General features: G+C 42.0%; 1 protein-coding gene across 1 annotated transcript; it reads right to left on the reverse strand.

The window, feature by feature from the left end:
• Window positions 1–696: 696 nt before the first annotated feature.
• Window positions 697–18,369, reverse strand: CAV1 (caveolin 1). Its single transcript, XM_035337179.1, has 3 exons — window positions 18,200–18,369; window positions 17,708–17,872; window positions 697–3,052 (listed from the first exon to the last, which is right to left on the reverse strand). Exons 1-3 carry the CDS (start codon window positions 18,227–18,229, stop codon window positions 2,711–2,713), a joined length of 537 nt encoding a protein of 178 aa, XP_035193070.1. The 5' UTR covers window positions 18,230–18,369; the 3' UTR covers window positions 697–2,710.
• Between the last annotated feature and the right edge of the window lie 6,231 nt (window positions 18,370–24,600).

The raw sequence follows: 24,600 nt of genomic DNA on the forward strand, positions 1-24,600 counted from the left end.
GGCAGGCCAAAATGTAATAGCCTGTTTTGTTGGACTTCTGTGTACTAGGTAATGCTGTGACAGGTATTGTGCAATAACCACTTAGAAAGGAAGTGTCCTGTCACAAGCTAGGTTTGTACACAGCTCAGCATAAGCTGTCACTCCCCTATTTCCATACGCTAAATACTTAGGCTAATGAGCTTTTATTAGGAAATATCCCGTTTCCACTGGACTCAAAAAGAAGGCTTTAAACAATTCTGAAAAGCTGTCGGGATAATCTAGGACTGAATTTTGGATGGCCAAAGTACAATGAAGGATAAGCAACTTGTATGATGATACTATTTTGTTTATTGGATCTTAAAATTCCCTGCAGGTAAATTTCATTATTCTAATTTGAAATGTGAGGAAATTGAGGAACTACAAGCAAAGGAATTTGTCATCTTCAAGCATTTTAAGCAAGCTTGGGGTCCCTATTCAATGCTGTATGCACTGCACTACTTAGCAACAGAAAATATTTCTTTGGGAGAGAAATGGAATTTTCTGTTGGGAAGAAACTTCCTCATTTGGATCCTGGAACACAAACAACAAATGTTTTGCATGTTCTTTCTTGAGAAACAAATGGGACTGCTTTCTGTTTCTTTATCAAAATTGTTCTTTTTCTTCCTCAAAACATGAGATTTGTTCACATGACTTTTAAGGAAAAAGAAGTCAGACAGCTACCATTAAACATTGTTTTATTGTAGTCTTTAATGTACATGCAGAATTTAAAAAGTGTCAGTTATATCTGTAAGCACATAACAACAATGTAAATGTATCAGATCAGCAATGTATTTGGATTAGGGACTAATAAATCTAAGTGAACAGACATCTTTCAGGATATACAGTTTATAAGATAAATCAAAGTTTTCTTCAGAGTGATTTTCCTCATAAAAAGATAAAATATTTCTTGTTTATAATCTTGCTTGTTTTTAATTCTGAAAAAATCTATAATAGTACACTCTCCACTATGTACATAGAAAAACATAAAACTATATCCATACCAGTGTCTGTTTTAAATGCAAACAATAGTAGTTAATAGCTTTGTAACTTTTTGTGCACCCTCTCCCCTCTTCTCTCCCTCCCACCCCCTTTAAAAAATGCAGCATTTCCTAACGTTTTCAATGCTTTGGTAGAAAAAGAACCCCATGTTAGGTAAAGCAGTAAGTGAAATATCAGCGCTAAATAAAAAAGCTGCAGGTGTACCAGACAGCTCCGTGCTCAGCCCGATGGGTCAAGTCCTGCACTCTTGGAGGTCAAGAACTGGTTTGCTGTAGGTGCCAACTGGAGCAGGCTCAGGCCCCAGGTCAGTATACAATAAAGCTTATCAGCCTCACAACTATTTTTACAAAAGCTTCACACAAACCACATGAGGATACAGGCAGTATCTCTCAACACAGTACTATCATGAGGGCTAAAAGCTCCTCTAGGAGCTCCTGTAGGATCCTGTAGGTCACAGCATCAGAATAGGTTGCAAGAGCTCTATTTTGTTGGCCTTGCACCTTGCAACATAGGCTAGCTTCACACAACACCCTCCATTTCAGACTTCCTGATGTTGCAGCCCGTCTAAAAACGAACAAACCCATGATTTGAAGCTCTAACCCATCTCTCATGATGGATTAGTTTAGACTCAGCAAAGCATCAATTCTCCTGAAAAGAATCTGTGTGCTAGTGGCATGCTGACTTCTGCTGATAGGAAAGTTTTTAAAGCTGATAGGAAAGTTTCTCTCAGAGGCAGCTTCTCCTTGGCATTTTGTGGCTTGTGTTTGGCACACCTTCATTTTTCTCGTAACTTGGGGTTATCTCTGGCATACTTACAATATGTAGTTATAAGAATACTCTGGAAAAAAAATGAAGCCTATGAGATAAGCACCTAAATGCTAGCTAAGAGATGTGTCATAAGTCACAGTTAGGAAAACATTTCTATAATGACCAGTTTTAGTTTTCAACTGCAGTTTGCTTATACAATTCCACAGAAGGTTGAGAAACAACTGGCTGCAAACTTCCAAGAGAGAGCGAAAGGCACAGACAGAAGCTTTTTTATGGACGTGAAAAGCTTTCACATGTCCATGGTTCCAGCCTGATGAAGCGTTAGCTTTTCAGGTCATGTATTAATTAAGTAATTTGTTTACTTAACCAGTGTATTCATAGTACACCATACCTGATCACGACTGCAAATCGCTGTAGTCAACTGACAACACAATTGAAAAAGAACATTCTGCTAAAACCTGCCAGCTTGTCACGTTCATTCTGCTGCAGTAGCTCTGCACTCTTTGGCCACAATTAAATGAATGGCATTACAGTGTTGGAAAACATTTTTGTCATTCTTTGGTATCTCTATGGATTTGTCTTACAAGGAATGAACAGTGAGATAAAAAGGCACCCAACGTAACACTTCTGTCTCTGAACTGAACAGCCAGCAAAATGATACGCAACTGACATGGAGAAATAGCCATCGATGGTTAGTTTGAAATGCAGGCTGAAAGGAGAGGGAAAAGTAATAATAAAAAAGCAAGTAGTCCAGTAAGAATACACAGTAGAAAAAGAAACGGAGCAAGTGATTCTTTGTTTTGGGCCAGTAAACCCACCAGTTGCTGTTATGTTGCTTTGGGAAATGAAACTGGCACCAAAACACCCCAACCAACACAAAACTCCCACCCACTCTCTAGGCTGATGGCTTTTCTTGAAATGTCCCTCAGATCTCTTTCCGTACTGTGGCTCGGATGCTGCTGAACACTTTGCCTATAGCCTCAAACAGTGGGTCGCAGAACGTGTGGATGCAGATGGAATAGACGCGGCTAATGCACTGGATCTCAATCAGGTAGCTCCTTATGCACGGCACCACCGCCCAGATGTGCAGGAATGACAAGATGGCAAAGTAGATGCCCCAGATGAGAGCCATAGGAATGCCAAAGATTGCTGACAGTAAACGATAAAACCAGTATTTTGTTACAGTGAAGGTGGTAAAACTGGCCTTCCAAATCCCATCAAAGCTGTGTGTTCCCTCTGGCTCAGCAATCACATCTTCAAAATCAATCTGCATCAAAGAACACAAAATCAGGTCAGTCAAGTGTCCTTATTAAGTGTAGATTCCAGAAACCCCTCACCTGGAAAGCAATGGTCCCCTGCAACAAAACTCTGAAACACGTAATCCCTACATCCCGACATGATTCGACCCATTTCAACATATCAGCTATTATATTGTTTTTAATAATTAAAAACCCTTTTTTTTTTTTTTTTTTTTTTTTTTTTTTTCCCTCTCCCAGTGATTATCAGCAAGTCTCAATGACTAGCTCAAAACTTTTAGATACTGTCCACAAAACTGAATATTTTTTCATCCCTTCCTACAGCCCTAAGGGTACAGAGTGCCCTTAAGGTCTACTTAAGAGATGAACCAGTTGAAGAGAAACATCATGCTTTCATTGCCTAACTTAACCATTTCACATTTTTACAAATGGAATAAATGTGCTCACTACTTTGACATTTTATGCACCTTAAGCATGCATCAATAAAATCTGTTTTATTTGTCTGATTTTTCCATCTTACCCTGTAAAGCATTGCTAATTTTTGACAGTTAATAAATGTTAAGGACAGCTTTTTTTTTGAAATGTTATGGATAGTTCTTAATAGCCTGAAAAATAAAATGCTGGATTTAGATTGACATCAGATGGAGCTCCTTTTTATTCTGAAAGGGTAAGGGAGCTCTTCAGAACTGTTAAATATAAAGAGGCTCTTCACATTAGAGCCATTTTGTTCTATCCTGTTTATGTGATAACCCTCTGTTCGTGAAAGACATAGGCCAACATATTAATGTTTAGAAGGAACACACTCTTCCACATATTTCATGGTTTTGACTATTATTCATAAATCATTCAAAAAGTCACCTAAGGAAGCAGTACATTCCAGCATGTATATTTTACTGCCCTATGTTGAAATACTGAGCTTTCTCAGGAAGCCTAATTGTCATAACATTTCTATTAGAAAATTAACAGAATTGTGGTGATAGTTCAGCTCCATGTCACACAAACACGTGTTTGATATAACCCACAATACAGGATATTTAACTTAGTCAGCACAACAAATTGTATAGGTACTGCATTCAGAAGGGAGAAGAACATCACAACAGTATGCCTCTGCAAGAAACTAAATGATTGTTTAAATTAGGTGGAAAAAAAATACATTCCTAGGACTGGATCCCAAAGTCCAGTGATGCTGCTGCCATAAGTGATGATTTACAGGAGCAGGCTAAGCATGATATGGGCCAGAGGACTCAGAATCTCAGGCATACCTTTGCAGGCTGAAAGGAGGTGAATATAAATATACTGTGTAAATATTGCTTATACTGTAGAAAAAGGCTCAAAATCATTTCTTTTCATTTAAAAATGGAAAAATCTTTTCCCTCTCTCCCATTGAATCTTCAGTCAGCTCCATACAAAAGTTATCAACTCACTCCAAAGGAAAAAATACTATAAAATCACTGGGCCTTCCAGTTTTATCAAGAAAAGATAATTCCAAATTAAGAGTATGCAATCTAGGGGCAATTTGCTTGAAGAGTTTTAAAGTCCCTGTGAGAAAATTTCTGAATCAGATGTGATGTCAGACATCCCAAATGCCTAACATCAAGCTGGCTTAATTTAATGTGTTACTGGGACCAAATGTCACTCTTCCCGCTCAGTACTGGGCATAACCATCACTTTTCCTGCTCAGGTCAATGCATCTCTCCAGATATTGGATAAACAAACTACAAACCCTCTATTCTTTACCTGCTGCACTGAATGAGGTTTTAGCGATTTGAAAGTGATCTGTGATTGTTCTCGATGGGATTTCATCATCATCCTGATCATCGCCATCATACCTTAAGCTAGCATTTGGGTTGAAATTCTGTCCCCACAAAAATCAATGGCAGCATCTGCATCGGCTGAGTACCTAATGAACACAGCACAGCTCCATGCACTTCTTGTGAAGGCATGCAGAGCCAACAGTCTGTCTGGAATTTCTGAAACTGAACAGCATAATTTTAAATAATAACCACAAAAAGAGAAAATGAAGAGAGAGTCTTAGTCACAGTTCTCTCCTGCAGTATTTCTGTATGTATTAAATAGCCTACACTTCTGTAGGTCACGTGAATTTTTAGTACTAATCTTGGAAAACAGTTTTCTGGAAAACTACGTATAAAAACAGCATATACAGGACCCTACATTTGTTGCTGAGTTAAGACAGAAATTGGAACTTCTTTGGGCTCTGTAATTTCAGTGGGACCGATACTGAAGCTCTAGTAGAAATAACTCTATATAGTTGTAATAACTCTATATAGTTATAGTTATCAGAAATAATTCTGGTAAGGGCTTCACGGGCAATAGTATGTCCTATATTTTCACTGTGGCCTTATTAGATATAAAAGTTCACACTGAAGACTAAATAAATGACACAAAATTAGCTTTATGCAGTACATTAGCCATAAAATAATTATATGAATTGGTTATTAGAAGTTATCTGCAGTCTAGAAACACAGAGCAAGGATGTATTGTGAACTCATATTCCAGAAGGGCATCCATATTCAGATGCCCTGGTATCAATCACTGAATTTTTAGGACTGCATCGCAACAGAAAGACAAGAAATTGTAGATATAGACACGGAGAAGTCAACAGTATCTCCTGATGATGGTATCTAACTGTCTTTTATCTAATCTCAAAATAAATAAATAAATAAATAAAACTAAGATGTTTTCAAGAGCTGCATATTATTCACCAAAATCAATCTTATTCAACTGAGTGCACTTGTTGGAAAAATGTATGCCCAATTTTGTTTTCTTTTTGGAATACACTGGGAAGCATGTTTACAGTATCTATTTTTGCAGCAATTCAAAAGCAAGCTTTTCATTGTAACCTGTATTGCATGGTAGTTCATTTTCAAAGCAAATGACTGTTCTTGGCTTATTATCAACATTAGCCTTGAAATCAGATAATAAAAATCAGCAGATGTTGACAAAAAAAAAAAAAAGATGATTTTGATTTTAGCAATATATAAAAAATATATATCAAAATATATTACATATCATTACATATTTATATATCAAAAAATATTACAAGAAGACTATTTTTTTTCCCTCATAGGTTTTACATAGACTCCTTATTCTAAAACTTATGGCAATTTATTGATCATTTATCAACGATCACGTTGATGCTGATCACGTTGATCATTGGCAGAGACAGCTTGTGCACGTAGCTATCATAGAGCAGTTCAGTGCATCAAGGGGCATTCAGGGTCATGCCCAAAGTCCTTATATTCTGCTCAGTTACAGTGGAGTCTATCTTTTGTGATTTCAACTAACTGATAAGGGAAATATTAAATCTCACCAGGAAATCAGCTTTGCATTGAGCTCCTTTTCATGATTATATCTTTAGCTAAGTGGGAACTATTTTTTATCAGCAAAACATGTTTTTGGCATGCAAGAAGAAACCGTAACTTAACGTAAAGCTCCTAGAACTTTGCAAATAAATATTACGACTGGCCTGTAATTTGATTCCTTTAAAAATAATTACTTACAATGAATGCTTTACTGAAAAATGGAAGCTGATAAACTCATCAATTTTCAAATCAAATAGTAAATTTTCTGTAATCCCGATTCTCAGAAACTGATGGTTTTAGCCCGTTGTGTGACCCAAGATGTCCTCAGAGTTAATCCTGAGGAGCTGACAGAAGAATCTGACCATATAACATTTCCAGATGGGCAGCATTGTCCTCATTCCAGGAGATGATGCTAATGTCAGAACATTCACGATATATCCTTGGCCAGGGCTTCCCAGCTCAAGTCATACACAGTTGTCCTAACAGTACTCGGGCATCAATCTGTCTGAGATTGTACTAGCAGTGTATTTATGCCACCAGCAATCACCAGAGTTGGTGGAGTCCTTCCCTGGAGCAATTTTAACGGTGCTATGAAAGTTTCTACCAATGCACAGAGCCCAAATAGATGGTGCCATAGGAACCATAACTGATGTCTCCCTACCACATCTTTCCCATTTCATTATTTCTCAAGTCCCATGTTCCCCAGTGCTCCACTTTGCATATGGGAAATATCAAACTGAATTTGAGAGTGAAAAGACAGAAAAATTACCTGGCAATTGTAAAAACTCTCAGATGAACAGGTTAAAATGAACCTGTTGTCCATCTAAAAGCCACAATAATGTTATGAAATAACATACATGTCAAGAGAGTCCAGCTACAGCTGGAATGCTAACATCTACAGTGCTGTCCAAATCCAGGCTTACCCGGAGCAGTATAAAGTATAAAGATATCCTGAGGTAGAGATAGGCTGAGGTAAGCTGGGCTCTTCCACGTCTCAGCTGCTACCAGATCACGTACAAATCCCACTGGCTGGGAAATGTGCTATTTATTTCATCGTTCAGGCAGTGCAGATAAGTCCTCACACTGCAGGAACTGAGATATCACCCAGATTCTTCCTGCGCTGAACCACTCCCATGAAAGATCCTGTTTTTAACTCCCAGGGATCTGTCCTCAGAAAGCAGCAGAGAAAATAGGTGACTGGATGCACTTTGCCTTGCTGTGGGCTGTATTTCTTTCAGTTACTCACTCCTCAGTCTCTTCTATCATTCCCCTCTGGTTTTTAGTTCAACAGCACTCAGTAATGGTGAGTGTCATCAGCCTGATAACGGGAGTCCAAATGAACTAAGTAAATTAAAAATAGGAGTGACAGAAGAAAGAGAAGCGGCCAGAAATACAATCCTAGGGAAGAAAGACACTCTGCAGCTCTTCGCTAATTTCTGGAAACGGACCTAACTGGCTCACAAGGATAAGATACCTCTATTTAGGGTAATTTTCTTGACTCCACTTTTGCCAAAGCATCAAATATATGTAAATTTATGAAGGACTCTGCTTTATTCATGTAAAGGCATGCTTAGGTTAGGCATAGGTCCTGTTGTGAAGATTACAGCATGTAGTTTGTTCCTCTAGAGCTATCAGGGTGTGCTGTGAAACAACTGGGAATTATTTGCCAAGCTAATGAAAATACAGGCACGTTCACTTGTGACAAGGAGAGAAGTAAAGGAAATTGGTTTTGACCCTCTAAAGGATGCTAATAACTCACTGCAGCCTTCTGTTTCAGCCAAAGCTATTAAACACTATCAACTTCTGTCCCATGCCTACAATGCACTTCCTGACTTCAGCTATTCTTTGTTTCCTACTATTCAGCTTGGTGAAGCCAGTTTTTACTTTGCTTGAAGCTTTTGTCTGATTCTGCTATGAGAATTATTGCAGCTTCTTTTGCTCTGCATGTGTTTATTAAACTTTTATCAGGAAATTAAGGGACCTGCTTTGATTCTAAAAGAGATTTACTTACAACAAAGGGAAATGGTATGGAGGATTTGCCTTCTTTCTCAAAGTCTGTTTAAAGAAAAACCCTCTTAATTAAAAAAGCTTAACAGTGTGAAGTTATAGCTTTAAAAACAAAACAAAACAAAAACCACAACAACACACACAAAAAAACAAAGAAACAAATAAAAAATACTCCCAAAACCATGAAAAAAAATGAAACAGTTGACTCAAGAATATATGCCTTACATATGAAAATAGTTGACCTTGCCACTTTAGTCCCTATCAACCAAAATCTGGCAGGCTGGAAAGACACGTTAAATTCCAACCTCAAGCTGCCTACCTAACAGTTATGCTTCTCCTCAAATTTTGTCCTTTGAGGTATCCATTCCATAGCAAATTTATTGTGCTGGGTTTATCAGAAAAAATATTGAAGCCACCAGCATTTTATGAAGGCTTTGGTCTAATTCACATTTCTGCAACTGTAATTACTCAGATCTTCACGTGCAGTATGTGTGCTGCTGCCGTGCTCACAACGTAAGGTGAGCAGAGATATCACCACTGCTCTAGTGAGGAGGAACACACCAAGTGCTCAGAGTCCCTGCATTTCTGAGTGCTGTCAATATTTTTCAGAGTCAGTGATAAGATACTCAGGTTCTTACTGGATGTCTTCTGACTGATGTCTCATATCTGCAGTCAGGCAAACAGCTGAAATACACACACAGCCTGAACAATGGGAATGGTCTCACTGATGTCAATATGCTTAAGTGTTCTGCCAGACAAGGGCTGATTCAAGCCAGACTGAAAGCTGGGTCTATGATGAATAATTGACATGTACGAATACATATTTATGCAAGATGGAGTCACAAACTGGCTTTCCTTACATTTTTAACACAGAGTATAGACACTGTCTTTACAGCTTACCCCGTGCTATTTTACAACAGTATTTTCCCTGATACTAAGCCCATAAGTAATGTTTCCTCAGATTATATTGTGTCTCTTTAAGACTCAGAACAGTCATGTAACAAAAGGCAGATACCATCATTTTTTCTGTTGTGACAAATGCAACTTACAAAATTTCCCAAAGCACTCAATGTCCCTTAAAGAAAACATTCAACCAAAGAAAATAACACTTAAATGTTTCCTTGTCTCTTTGAAATAGCATGTTTCCACATCTGCTGGTGCTTGTCTTCCTGACCACTGCCACATTTTTTCAGAAAACGACAGAAAAGCATATAAGGTTTTTTTCTACTGAGCCCGACGGAAAGAGCACAGGAGGTGTCGGAGCTTGGAGGGATAGAGCTGCTCCTCTCCCTTCCCTCACCCCTCAGGAGACTTCACGATTTTGGAGGTATAGGGTGTGGGACATGGTAGTGCCTCATGGCTTCAAGGCCTACGTGTAAGAGGAACAGGAGGATGCCTGGCTGTCCAGCACAGCTCTTGCTCTGCTTGAGTAGGTCTGTCTAGACCTAGGTTGCATGGGATTACAGAACTTGAACAGTGACTTCATTTGTTTTGACCCTAAAAGAAAGTCCACCCTTTTTTTTTTAAGAACACTGTGCAGTCTCCACCAAGCAAACATTTATCAGTACTACATAGAGAAGCTGATTACTTTGTGCTTGAAAACATACAGCTTAACAACACCTAGATATTTTATGGCTGTCAGGTGTGTTATAAAAGCACGACTTCTACACCAGAGTATCTGTATAAGCCTTAGGCTATGGCATAGGTGAATGCAAAACACGAGCATCAGCTGTGCCCAGAGAAGGACAAGGTTCTCTCATGGGAGAGTTCAAGCCCAGTTTTTTGTTCAAACTGACCGAGGAATTTGCATTACATTCTCTTTCTCCCTGTGCCTACTTTCCATTGTATTGTAGGAAAAGAGTGTTCTCCTGGCAGATCTCTTCATGGAGATAGGGAATCTTTCTTGAATACTATGGAGTACACCAAAAAAGCAAATAAAGCTTTAAAAAAACCATGATATTAATGCTGGAAAACAGAGTTAAAGGACTGCACTCTTCTAGCTAGGCCAGAAAACCTTGTCCTGTCAGGAGTGACCACTGCTGCACAAATAACAAATATTCAGACAGATTATGAGCAATTTCAACTTATGTCATGACTTAGAAAAGGGTTATGATTGCAAGATCACCACTTCACAAACAGAAAAATCAATTAAAATTGCCAAACTTTGCTACTAATTACCAAGAGGAGAACCTCTGATGATGCTGAATTACTCATTACATACCAGAGAAGCCCTGGTGATGGGCTTTGTTTTATCAGATGGGCAGGCTCATCTAAATCTGCGGAAGTATTCACAAGAAATATGCTACTGGTGGCAATGGGTCAGCCCTGCAGCAACCAGGCATTCTCCAGAGATTTCTTCCTGAAGCACTTGTGTGTGCTTCTCAGTATAGCTCAGCAGAAGGAAAGAATAGCAACTTTGAGGAGACATCTGCACGCCTCTGAAACACAGCTAAACTTCCTGCGCAGGTGGGGAGATCGCATCAGCCAGTTCCTTGGCAAACAGGTCGATGCTGTCAGAGTGAGTGGTCAGAAAATGAAGTGGCTGCTTTCCTCCCTGGAAACTGGGCTGCTGGGAGGTTATTGCAATTTTCCCAAAGTGAAACTCTTATGAAGCTTCCTTCGTTTATTATTTGTTTCATGTTCCACAGTTCCTCCTCATTTGATGCAGCTACTTTAGATAAAAACTCCGAGATACCTTTGTGTAAGTGCAGGCATATATATTTGTCTGTGTCTCTATGTTTAAAGATGCTTATTCCTCAGCATGAACAGTGGGGTGAAATTTGGAATATATTAAAACTAATGGGAGGTGGGTTTTTTAAAATAAATTCCAATGGGGTCTGGAATTAACTAGAGTTCAGAAACATTAATAAAAGTAAAGGTATCCTCTAATGAGATTTTTATATACTTATATTGCCCTCCAATACAATACCATTTGAAAGTTTTATAGATCTGATATTACGGTAATATTGCCATTAATAGATATTCATATGTTATTTATATCATTAATAACATTGATATCACTATTGCTAGCCTTGAATATAACTTTTTAGAACTTGCTCTAGCTTCATTCTTCCTAATTTTGGGCAGTAATGGCAAATGGAAATATAGCAATGTTGGACTCTGTAGTATCACATGGAGAGAGAAAGGCAACTTCACATGGGGCTTTATACATGAAATCTGTTTCTTTTTTTATTTATCTCTATCAGTTGTATCATTTGTAAGAGAGTGTAATGAGAGGAGACTTTTACCTACGTATACTATCCATAAACAGGTTCCTGTTAATTGCTGCAATTATTTTTTAGCAAATCTGTGTAACTTGTTCTCACCATTTCCCCTCTTTTCTACCTGAGTGTGCTTACTGCTGTGAGTGCCCAGTGACTGCTTTGTTCCTTTAAAAAAGATTGGCCTCTGCATTTCTTCTGTTAGAAGGCTGTCCTTCTACTGGAAGATCTTAAGTTACTGACCCTTAAATATGAGGCAACTCTTTCTTTAATACTTCACAAAGATCAAGATGTTGCTGGTCTACAGCTGCAGTCTTATTATAAATTGCACTGGAAAGGACATGGACATGGACTTGATAAAACAATAGGAGATTGAGGTCTACAGGAGATACTAACATAATCTTGAGGGAAAACTAAGTGGCACAGTGAGAGTTTGGGCAGGGAATGCTTTCACCTTTAACTGCGATAGTATCTTCGCACTTCTTATCTGAGAAGCTGACTTTATCAGTTCCTTTTTATCTGAAAATGAAGTACATGGGCTAGATAAGTAGACTATAGACAAGCCTTATCCTTGTACAGCTCCACTAACATCTATAGCATAACTCCTTGGCTATCGTGAATAAAACAGGGTGCGAGCTTCATCAGCTAATGCACTCTTTAGAGTGGGCACAGTGATACTGAGACTGCTTGTCCTTTTGAATACCAACCCGATGACATAACTTCTAACAAGAATAATACTGCATAAAATTAGAAGTTAGTTTTGAAACTATGAAAAGACATTTTCATAAGAAATCTCCTAGAAAAAAAAATAAATAAATAAAGGGACTAACAGAGTCAAACCTGTCCCCACAAAAAATAAATTTAAAAGCCATCACTTTTCTTTTGTCTTCAACATTAAAAAAAATCCTCTTCAGTCTTGGATGCTTTTATTATTGTCATTTGTCTATAAAAGAAAAGAATAGTTCTGGATCAAACAGCTCAAAAAATTAGCTGGTGATGTAGATTTCATCCCACTGTCTATTTACTATAAGGGTATTTGAGAACAGTGGAAAATAGAAACTATTTTTAGAGCTGTATTTCTCTTCAGCTTTCCAGATATCACAAGTTTTATGGCTCATCCATGTTCATTAGTATTTTCTTCTCTCTGTTGCTTAAAATACACCAAAGATCCAATTCTCATTGGGTAGAGCACTCTATTATACACATTTTCCTGTTCCCATAGAAGAATTTTAGATTTCAATGATTTGTTTCAGTATTAGACAGCCATACTTTCTGCAACAGATGGTGGTATTTTTTTTTTCCCCCATATACTGGCTTAAAAATTCTAAAAGGAATTCAAATTGTTCTTAAATTTTTTCTAACATATACTCTGAATAAGGTTGAATTTAACAGAAGGGAAAAATATTTGTCTTCTCTGACTATGAGGTAGTGTCCAACAAACTCTAACAAAAGGAACATCCATGTTGAATAGTTGGCTCTGTCCCCATTGTCATCAAACGAACATTTTCCTATGGAGTTATGAGTCATGTTCATCACGCTAAACAAGAAGGCAGCGCATATGGCTTTAATAATACCACGATCTTAAATACAAACTCTCAGATCTCTGTTTGAGATCTGAGATTTGATTAGAATAAATTAAATTACTATCTGTAATCTTATGGCCATTCAAAATTCTGTGTCTGTCAATCTGAAAACTCCTAATTCCTGTGCAAGAAAAACCTTTTTCATAGTTCTTGGGCCATGCTCAGTCCTCCTACAAGCCAGCCTTTGTAACAACTTGAGCTTTAGTCTCCGAATTGTAGACTAGCCTTGAAAGAAACACTTGGAACACAATTGTATCACGCAGATAGCCAAGTCCAACACCAGAATAGTGCTGCATTTTAAAATCTAAACCCCACAGCTGGACATCGATTGGCACCCAGTTTAAGAATCATCTCATTTAAATGCAGCTGTGTAACAGTAAGGTGTTGTCTCTGAGCTACGTGTATCATCGGTGGAGAGGAACACACTCTGGGAGAAAAACCCATCTCATCCTGTGGTTAGGCCTAAACTCTGTGACATGAATCTGCCTCCACAGATCCGTGCAACCTCTCAAAGAGCAGAAGCTCTCTTCCTCCCAGTTTGACACCTGCTGTCACATCAGCGTGGCAGACCTCAGCGCCTTAACCTTCCCAGCTGAGCACAGCAGGGGACAGTCTCTGCCTTCCTTCCAGGAGGTCCTAGCTGTGAAGGGAGGTGCTCTGCCTAGGCACCTCTTCTCCATGCACTTGCACTGTGCTTAGCACAACAGTCAGTAACCATCATTGTGAAGGATTAAATAAAACTGCAACTTTTAAAAAACTTTTTTTTTTTTTTTTTTTTTAATTAAAGGAAAGTGGAAGAAATTGTAAATGGCATTAAACATGGCTCAAAATGACTGAGTAATACTGTCCTCCCTAATGTCTACATCACGGTGTTATGCTACTTGTCAACATCTGACTAAAAATTCAAGATCCTTCCCTGCAGCGAGCTGAATTGCCCTTACCAACATCAGCTTTAAGAGGAAGGCACGAATACATAACTGTTTAAAACTTGGTACAAAAGCTCTGCATTGTTACATCTGTAGCCAAGTACTGATTTTTTTTATTTTTTTTTTTTCCCCCAGAGAGAAAAGGACGCTTACACAACAAACAGCAGATAGACACCACTTGTTTAAAACAAATTAATAATTATGTCCTGGATGGTGCACCAGGCACAGGCCTTTCTCCCTACCACAGCACGAAAGAATTGTGATCTGGCTGCAGATGTGACTGCACGTTTGGTCCTCACTAGTCCAGAAGGAACAGATTTTGCAGGGCTGGCTACCTGGCCTGCCCCATAGTGAGCAAGGAGCAAGGAAGTACTAAGAAGCCCAAGCAAACCTCTCAGAGAGATGCAGAAAAGCTAGCTCCCTCCTCTGCTTTTTCCAAATTCAGTAAACTCTGCATACGTGACCAAAGATACTTTGAGAAACTTTGAACTCCAAAGAGTTGGAAGGCTGTAATTTAGCCACGATCTGGAGAACACAAATAGTGCATTGGGAAACAGCAAAAGAACAAACAAGTCCTGAAAGAGAACTTCAGGCACCTGCGTGCAAACCCTGGGTCAGCAGGGAGGGAATGATAAATGACAGAAAAAATAGCCAACAATCAGCTTTCTCTCCTGGTGTTTGCATTTCATCACATACAAACAAAAACCAGTGAGATACAAGTAAGAGTAGAATCTGTCATATGAAATAGATACAGTTCTGAGGAAAATAGCTCTACAATCAACAAAGTGACTCCCACAGAGTTCCCAGGTGTTCAGAGGCTGTTTCTCCCTTCCTAGATCCTTATTTTGGTTTCTGTTTGACCAGACAACCCCACAAGCTGGTACCTCAACAACTGCTGTGTGTTCTCAGCATCCCAAAGTGACATATGAGGGCAGTCATATGAGGAAGAAACTCCTTCCTTCCTTTCCGCTCCCTGCTGAAGGAATTAGAACAGGAAGGAAATTCTGGTGATTTTACTAGATTGTGCTTCCTCCTGCACGGAGCTGCCAACTCTGCTGGCTAACTCAGCTCTCACACCACAGGGTCAGTAAGGCCCCATTCCACCCCTCCCTGAACAGAAATCCAATTGTTTGCCCCACTTTTCTGGAAGCATCACACAGCACTTGGCTTCTACTTGGTCTCTAATGTGAAGCTAAAAAGTAAGCAAAGTCACTGTCACCAATAGCTTTGGTGTAAAGCATCTGGATCACGCCTCGCCCCCTTGCCTGGATCCCTCTCCTGTTGCTGCCTGCCCCATTTATCTGCTGCAGAGGAAGCTCTGCAGATGCTGTTTGTTGCACATCAAGGGAATGCCTCCTGCTTCTCACAAGCAAGGGTTATTTTTAAAATGTGCTATGGCAAGTATTTGAACGCAGACTACACTGAGGCCTTTTAGAGAGCTGCTTACAGAGCAGATTCCTCATTCTCTGTCTAATCATTTCTATTTCATGGTTGACTGACTTGTCCCCAGTTTCCATGCTATTGTGTCTCATAGTCAAGTGGCAAGAAATGCCTGAAATGATGAGGTTCCAAATCTAGAAAAAGGTAATGGCTCTAAACAAAACTCAGCTAAGCCTGAGCCACGCTTCTGGCCTCAGAACAGCCCTGAACAACATATTTCTGTCTTTCAGCACCCAAACGAGACTAGGGACTCCTTCTGTTACCCAAGTGCATTTTTTACTCTCTACCTGGATGATTTACATTGGAAGGAAGAGAGGCAGATAGGTGACAGAAGGGGCCACAGACTGATGGCTAAGGCAGGAGCTGAATCTGTGTATCTTCAGCCCAGCGCCTGTCTGCTAGGGACTGGATCTGAGCTTTATGGCTAATTCTAGCAAGCTGAATCTGAAAGTGGTATCCGAATAAACTTAAACTGTAGCAAAAGTCCTCTCTGTACATTTCAGGTTGGACCTATTATATGGAATACCTATAAAAATCAAAGAAATCCTTATTTATCTTTTTAACAAGGTGGAAAAATGTCGCTTTGTGATGCCCACACTTTTTACAAATGCTGCTGCTTTTATAACGCAAATTAGATCCCGTCTGGTTAACATCAAGTTCACTTTGGTACATTCCTGTGTCTCGACGTGACTACGTGCACTAGCAGAAACTCACCGATACAGAGGCGGTACCCGCATTAAGGCTGCCTGCTGGTTTTGGTTAATTTATTTGTTGCTCCACAACTGAAAAAAAATCTCACTTTTCCCATTCCTACAATTCTAACTTTTCACTCCATTTTGGACGATTGGTTGTAATCAGGCTAACTTTCCTAATCATTGCCCCAGTGGGAGGCAGGGAGGGCAGGACGGGCTTCGTAGGCTTCATTTTCCTTTCTGTCCGTTAGGAGTTTTTTCCATGAGTGGTCTGCCTCTTGTCCCAGCAGGAGCTTTCTTTCCCTAGTTAAGTTTGTGGACACTCGATTCCGACTTGTTTGGGGGTTGTGACTCATCCTCGGAAGGTTTGGTTGCTTTGGGGACTCCTTCTGTTGATGTACGCAATGAGCCGTGATGCAGCCTCATTCTCCAGCCTTGCATTCCCTGCCCACTCAGCTGCTCCCCCACGGGTGGCAGAAAAAGGAATCGCTCCCTCCTTCCTAACACCAGGCAACTTAAAGGAAGTTTTGTACTGCTACGTACACAGATGATTTTTTTCTAAACTAATTAAAAACTTATCCCTTTTCCTTCTAGGTCCTGGAGCTGACAACGGCTCCTTAATTAAAGATATACCCTGCCCTAGGGGATAATTCCTACTCTTGATATGCAACACGGGCACTCCTATTCAGCACCTTCAAACTCTGCTGAAGGCAGAGCAATTTGAGGTTACTCACAACCTTACTGCACTGTCTGCACGAACAGCACAAATCATCTTTCTGACATACGTCCCGAAACTAGATTCCAGCCTTTTTGTCCTCTGAAACAATAGGACATTTCTCTTGTTAAGTAATGGGTCATCGTGACCGATGGTCAGGATGATGGTGCTGGACCCTACACAAGCCAGCTGGTGGTTAGTCACCCGCTGCACCTGGTGGGCTCCCATTTGTCCTGGCTCATGACAAGCCCAGACGACAGCATCCTCAGTTCTCACACGTATAGCACAAAACTCGACTGCTAAGACGAAAATCAGCCCCAGGATTTTTCTGACTGAAGGGACTTCGAGGAGAAATCCCCGTCGGCCCAGATTTGCCAAAACAGTCAAAACGAATTATAAACCAGAGCCTGGACCGGGGAGCAGACAGCTTTTGCTTAGCCTCTTTCCTTGTTTCTTGAGGGAAAAGCACCAAGGAAAAGCAAACGCAAGGAGGAAACGAATGCAGCCCCCTCCGGGACGTCTGCTCTGCTCCCTCTTGGCTGAGGCAGGGCGGCCGGGACCCGCGGGGCTCAGCCCCTTCCCCATCCCTGCTGCGGGCAGGTACCCGCGGGGCTCCGCCGGCCGCTGCCCAAATCCCCTCTCCCTTTTTTTTTTTTCCAAAAAAAATAAAGGAATCGGGACCCGACCCCTCTCCCTTCGCGCAGCAGGTGGAGGGGAGCGGCCCGGGCTGGCTTGACCCCCTCGCCCACCCCCCCTCACCTTGACCACGTCGTCGTTGAGGTGCTTGGGGTCCCGGTTGACCAGGTCGATCTCCTTGGTGTGCACGTCGTGCACCGCCTTCTCGCTCAGCTCGTCTGCCATCATCTTGTTGTTGGGCTTGTAGATGTTGCCCTGCTCCCGCACGGGCGCCGCGTACAGAAAGCCCTGCGGAGGGACAGAGGGGAGAGCGGCCGTGAGGGAGAGGAGGGACGGGAGGAAGGCAGAACCGAGCCGGGAGCGGGGGGGGGGGGGGGGGGGGAGGCCGGGCAGGACCGAGAGGGGCGGGCAGCGGGGGGGCGGCCCCGCTCCCAGGGGAGCCGGGCTGCGGGCGGCTCTGCCCCGGCTATAAAACCGCGGCCCCGGGGGCGCGCCCCCCGCCGTGCCAGGCGCAGCTCCGCCGCTCGCCGCCGCTCCTCTCGCTCCGCCAGGCGGCCCCGCAGCCCCCCGGTGTGCCCGGGACCCCCACCCCGTCCCACTCGTCCCCGTCCGTACCTCCGAGTCCACGTACTTGGTGCCGGACATGCTGCCCCGCTGCGGGTGGGTGGCGGCTGTGCTGCGGCCGGCCGGGCGCTATAACGGAGGCAGGAGGATCCCGCCCGGCCGAGCGGGAGGGACGGAGGCGGCTGGCGGCCGGCCAGGGCCCGCTCCCGGCTTCCGAGCGGGGCGGGGGGACCGGAGCCTGCAGGGCCTCGCAACCCGCCCGGCACCGGCCCGGAGTGGGAGGGGAAAGCGGCCCTGACCCGGCAACCTGCCTGCCTCGGCCCCCCGAGGGGACCGGACAGCGACAGGGACAGCGACACGGGGACGGGGACCCTGCCCCGGGACCCCTGCGGCAGCTGGGGGCGGGGGGGGGGGGAGGCAAGGAAGAAGTGAGGAGATGGAAAAGCCCTCCGCCTCTGACAGTCGCTTACACACAGTTTACACACGGTCTCGATCGCCCCGGGAACAATTGTGGAAACTTGGACATCCTCGGGCTGAAGAAAAAGTGATTTTCTCAACTGGTTCATTTCAGAGCTATGCAAATATTTAGCAGTCCTGCACTTGAACGGCACGGTGTTTTTCCCGGGAGGAGGCTGACTCGTGCGTGTCTGCCCTGCACGTTAACCACCGGGACTTCGCTTCTGAAGAGGCTCCGTGGGACACCCACGTTTGCCACACTGTTCCCCGGCCTTTTGTAAGCCCAGGGGCATACCTAGGCATAAACGCTGTGAGGATTCATCATGGAGTGCCAGACAGCCCAGGTTACAGATGCAATAGCACTGTACAGCTGTAAACTCCGAGTTATATTTAGCCTTTTTTTTTAGCCTTTTTTAAAATTAATATTATTATTATTATTTTTGTTTGTAACCATCATTTTTCCATTAGGAAATCAGACCATGGTGTAAGATTTATAACGCTAACAGGAAAGCGGTGACCTTGCGCCGTTTAGCACAGAATTGCAGCAACAGAAGTAGAACGATCTTGACAGCTGTATAATTAGTCAAAAGGACCATTGGCCAAGATGGATGTAGGCGCCTTAAATGCAAATAAATGCACCTGCTGAAAATGCAGTCCACAGGGCTGTGGATTGCTGGTATGGGCATCACTAAATTGTGAGCTTTGAGAGTTTCTGTTGTTCACAAACTTGAGAATTTCGGGTTGATGTTTTCCAGCCTCCCAAGTCAGTTGTCATTTTTAAAATAACTTTTTTATTGATGCCATAATTCACTTAGGCCATCATTAAAGTATCTGTGGCTGTCCAAACATTTCAATGTGTCCATAAAATCAAATTATGTATTGAAAGATGTAGTCTCTAGATTTTTTCAAAAACAAACAAAAAACTGTTCTGGTTTTCATTTCTAGGAAAGTTTCATGCCCAGTCAGTGTCCTCCACGTACATCAGAAGATTTTGACTCATTGTTCAGTACCACTGCATATCTCAGGGATGACTAAGAATAGGAGATATGTTTGTTAACTTGAAACACTGAATTGCTCCTGGAACAGTTTCTGCAGAACTTCAATGCCCTTTAAAAGAAATATCTGAATCATGTAACACCACCACAACTAGAAGAATATGGGAAGCTGGTGGAACATACAGACCTCGTGGGATGAATCCCAGAGAGGCTGCTTACAAGCTGAAATGGACTATCACACCTCATGAACCCTGGAACTGCTCGCTTGAGTTTGACCACCAAGAAGACATCCTGCAGAGAAAACTGCATGGGTACGAACAAGCTCTAAGAGTGAGGAAGTGACATCTGCGGAGATGGGTCAGGGTAAAGCCGTGGCCATTGCGTCTAGCACTGGTGCATGAGAAATGCACACAAACTTCACACCCAGAGGCTTGGCAGCGGTGAGTGCCGGAGCTCTGCAAGGAGCTGTGCTTACACACGGAGGAACAGTATAGCTCATCTGGAAAGGGCACAGGAAAGGCTTGCAGGGGGCTTCTGAAAGAGCAGAAGACATCCTCTCTTAGTTACTGTGAGCGGATCATCCAGGGGTGGCCTCAAATTGCCATGGATTGTGGGCACCCAACCTGGCCTTGCAGATGCCACCCAACTTGTCTTCTTGTTGAGCTTTGCTGCACTTTGGCAGCCCTGGTCAGCTCTTGACCAGGAATATATGCTGTTCAGCTGGCCACCTCACTGCCTTTATTCTTTTTCCATCACATCAAGCCTAGGCATTTCATACCTAATTAAAAAAATAAATAAAATTATGCTCTGAAGTTTTGCTTTTACTGAACTTTCAGACCTCAGGATCAGAGAGCATGCAAGGTGTTAGCACTGAGAGAAGAAAAGCCTTGGTACTGGTAGGAAACATTTCTTCCCCCACCTCCCCCCACCCCCCCCCCCCCCCCCAAAAAAAAAAAAAAAGTGCAAAAAAGGGATTGGAGAAAATTCCTCTAGAAAATAGTATCAGAAAATGAGTCACAAAGCTGAACTGAATGTACGACTGCTCACTGAGTGTCTTCGTCTGGTATCAAATGCTGCCTCTTACTCTGTTCCCTCCCCCTCTGTGCCTTTTAAAGTTGTGTAATTATTCCAGTTATGGTATTAGCAATACTCCTGATATATTGCAATGTCAGCAAGATCAGAATCAGCCCTGAGAAGCTGTATTCTTTACATACAGCTTCAGCAGCAGCTAGGCTGTCAGATAACAGGCTGCCAAGAAGCAGCCTTCCTCACACAGAGCACGTGAAGACCTGAGGCTTGGGAGAGGAAGATCTCTGTGTTTTTAGTGTCTTCTGTTCAGCTGCTTCAGTGCATCCTTTTATGTGCATTTTTGGACGTTTTGCTGGATGGAAGCCTGAGCTGCCCGAAGTGTTGGTAGTGAGCTTTTATCAGCTGTGAATACTCTGCTTACCCTGCTGTGTGATTGGGATGGGTTTAAAGTGCAGCCCGGTGTTTTGCTGTTTCCCTGGTTTACAGACCCGTAGTCCTCCAGGATTCATGGTGATCCTTCTGTCCCCACTCTCTGGAGGCTTTCTGTGCTTCAAATCAGAACTCCCTGGATCAGAATATTCCCACTGAGGTGGGTGCCCTTGCCACCAGTATGTATGTCCAGTATATAGGACCACACTTTCTTGTTATTTGGCCCATTTGTTCCTTGTGTCAAAGAAGTAGTTTCCCCAGGAGAGAGGGTGAGCTGCCTGCCTTCCCATTCCTTTCTCCTCATAGCCTCCAGCTGTGAGTGATTTCATTTTACACGGAGGCACTGCTGCCACAGCACGTTGCACAACAGCCTGAGGGCTAGAAGTGTAATGCAACGTGTGAGGGACCTGAGATCAATTTTTGCCTATCTGAGGTGTGCTAATGCATTTGGACTCCTGGGAAAATGTATTTTGGGAAGTGCCCCATTCTGCTAGTGTGCCATCAGTGTATTTACAGGGGACATCTCTTCCCTTATTTTGAGGTACTTCTCGTAGATGAGAGTGAGCTGCCAAGTTGCTCAAACAAGAGCAGTTCTAGGCATGACCAAAATAAAACTATAGGTACTGAGGGAAGGTTACACGAAAGGGAGGTGCCTTCTGGGTTTAGACATGTTCCTGGCTGGGTGGCATCTGGGCAGGGATTACAGTTTTGGATTTAAATGCCTGACTCGCATCTCAGTCCTGCTTTAGGTCTGTATGTTTTTTATTGGAGCTAGTCCCTGTAGGTCTTGATTGAGACGGCTTGTAACTGTCTCAGCTGGTGAGGCACATGGATTGAAAGCTTTAATTCTGTCAGCTGAATGTAAGTTTTCCAGACCTCGAGCAATTTGAGCCGCTCTTTTCTCAACCCTTTTCAATATCAAATTCCTTGACAAACACCAAATCTGACCATGAATACTGGTTGGTGTCAACACCACTCTGTGCCGTTCTGCCAGTTCTAGCATAATATTGACTTTCTAGCATCTCACTCGTGGCACTCAAACACTCCCTTGGCTTACGTGATTTTTTGTCACTGAGCTTAGCCACGTAAAAGTTTCATGGGCAATGCCAGCTTCTAGTTGTAGCAGTGTGAGTTGTGAGAGCATAACGTAAAAATAAAGGTGAGGTAGGTACATAGGGAGATAAAGGAGCTGAAATTGAACTGAGGCAGACGGAAAAATAGGCAATTTTCCCTCAAAAGCTTGGAACAGAAGCATGAATCTCTACATTTTATTCCATCTAAGTGTCTAAAGTAGGATCTGATTAAGTGCCTTCTGAAGGAGTCCTTTATCCCCACTTATAGTGGGAGGGGGAATCCGGACAACAGACAAAACTGAATGCTTAACACAGGTGAAACACCCCAGCCTCAAGTCAGGAGAGAGGTGTGCAGAGAAGAGCCTGCCCTACTACTCAGATGAAGCTTTAGTTGCTTCCACAGGCCTGCAGACTTTTTAGAGGAAACACAATTTCTTATGTAGCAGAGGAAAGGACCCAGGCCAAGCCAAGCCAAACCAAACATTTTGCATTAATCAGTAGAAAGTCTTCTCTGGAGGATGGTTCAGAGCAGGAACCTATCTTAGCTCCTCTGAATTGCCTCTACAGAAGACATTTTCTTTTTGTTGAAATAAGCTGTGGAAGATTGGTGTCACCAGGCTAAAATTAGCCTTATTAATTCACCCCTCAGCTGTAAATCCCTGCATGAAGAAAGCACCTCAGTTTTTAATATGGAACTGCTGGTTCAGTGTGCTCACTGGAGGTCTTGAGCTCCACGAACACAGTGTACTAACAGGCAACTGTGTTTGATCATGTTCCCTTTGCATTTTCTTTTTCTTAAAAAAATAAAAACACGTGTTTTTTCCATGTATTTTTAAAAGGGAGTTATTACAGCTTAACAGTGGTAGTCTTATCTCTGCAGGTGGGGGAAAAGATCACACCCTGTAAAAATAATGGGCTTACCATTCTTTGGCTTCCACTAAATGTGAGTGTGTGGTCTGAGGTCCCAGAGCTGCAGGGATGCTCTGAATATCTCAGTCTGTGCCTGAGTGACCTTACTGGGTAGGTGGGAAAAGTCTCCTTGATTACTAACACGTCAACCTTCCTTTTAAGAATTTGTGCCAATTTATGTGGTGAACAAATAGGGTGGAGAAATACAGGACATAAATATAGAAGTCCTACAGTCAGATTAGAAGGATTTTATTAAATAGTTCTGGGGTTAAATATGCGGGTTAAATTTTGTAGTGAATTAAAAGGAAGAAGGCCCAAATGTGGGGTTATGTCTGTATGCTAGTTGTGGTTTCCATGAAAAACATGATATTGAAACATTTTGCATGACAGAACTGAATCTCCAGTTCATGATTATGAATCTAATGTCTACAGTAACAAAAGGCAGGTTGGAACTGGAACATCTCAGACTTTTTTATTTACTTACTCTGATACCTCTACCATGATGATGGAAAATTTACCTTTGCTAAGAGCAACAACATTTTCCCCATTCCACAGAGAGGAAGAGGACACAAAGTCCAAAGTAGATGACCTGAATCAGGTGCAAATTTTCCTAGATTTCTAATAGACAATGAAACTAAGTTTCTGGACTCTCCTTTTTGCCTAAATTCTTATTTGTAAGTTGCTGTTAAGATAACAGTTTGTATCATTTGTCCACATTTCAAAAGAATTACAAAAGAACTTAAGGAACCCATCCCTGCACTTGAGAACATAATTGAGAGCCAGCGCCCGTTCTCTCCCTGCTGTCCACCAGTGCTGTAAGCCATGGACATTATCAGCTGTGGAAGAGCTTTGCAAATGTGTCAGAAGTGACAAATCCATGGAATCCAGGGAATGCTGGAATCCAGAGCTGCCTGGGGCAGATTCATGCCTAGCAGTAACAGCTAGAGAAATGGTGAAAAGAACCAATTAATGATAAATAGGAAGGTCCAAAACACAAGGAGTAAGAAATCATTCTACTTTATTCTCTGTGGTAGCTAGAGGCAGCTGACTTCAGTAAGCTATTAAAAAATGCATATACCCAGTAGTACCTGACCTAAATTGCTACATTTTTCTCTAGGGAATGGCCCTAGTCTCAAGGTTGGATGCACTCCTGAGTTCTCTCAGATCTTAAGCTTTTAAAGGACTCCTTTTAGTCACAGGAACCAGTACTGATTAATTTTTATTTATTTTTTAATTAATTCATCATGGGGATATTTTTGTGAAAAATATCTTTGTAAACATCGTTGGATTTTGTAAAAGAAACAACAACAACAACAACAACAACAAAAGAATTAAAGCCTAGCCTGATTAATTTTTATTTTCAAAAGATGTATTTCTGTTTTTAACAAAAGAAAGATCTTTTGAAGAGCACATCTGAAAAGAAAGCTAACTTCCTGCAGAAGATGGAACTCCAGAGAAGGTTCAGTGGGCACCAGTCATTAAGATCCAGTTTTTGAAAGCCACATGAATCCCTCTCTGTGGCAAATGGAAAAGATGTTTTTAATGTACAAAGATGTTCTTG

Source organism: Oxyura jamaicensis, chromosome 1, assembly GCF_011077185.1.
Source record: "Oxyura jamaicensis isolate SHBP4307 breed ruddy duck chromosome 1, BPBGC_Ojam_1.0, whole genome shotgun sequence".
Lineage (NCBI taxonomy): Eukaryota > Metazoa > Chordata > Aves > Anseriformes > Anatidae > Oxyura > Oxyura jamaicensis.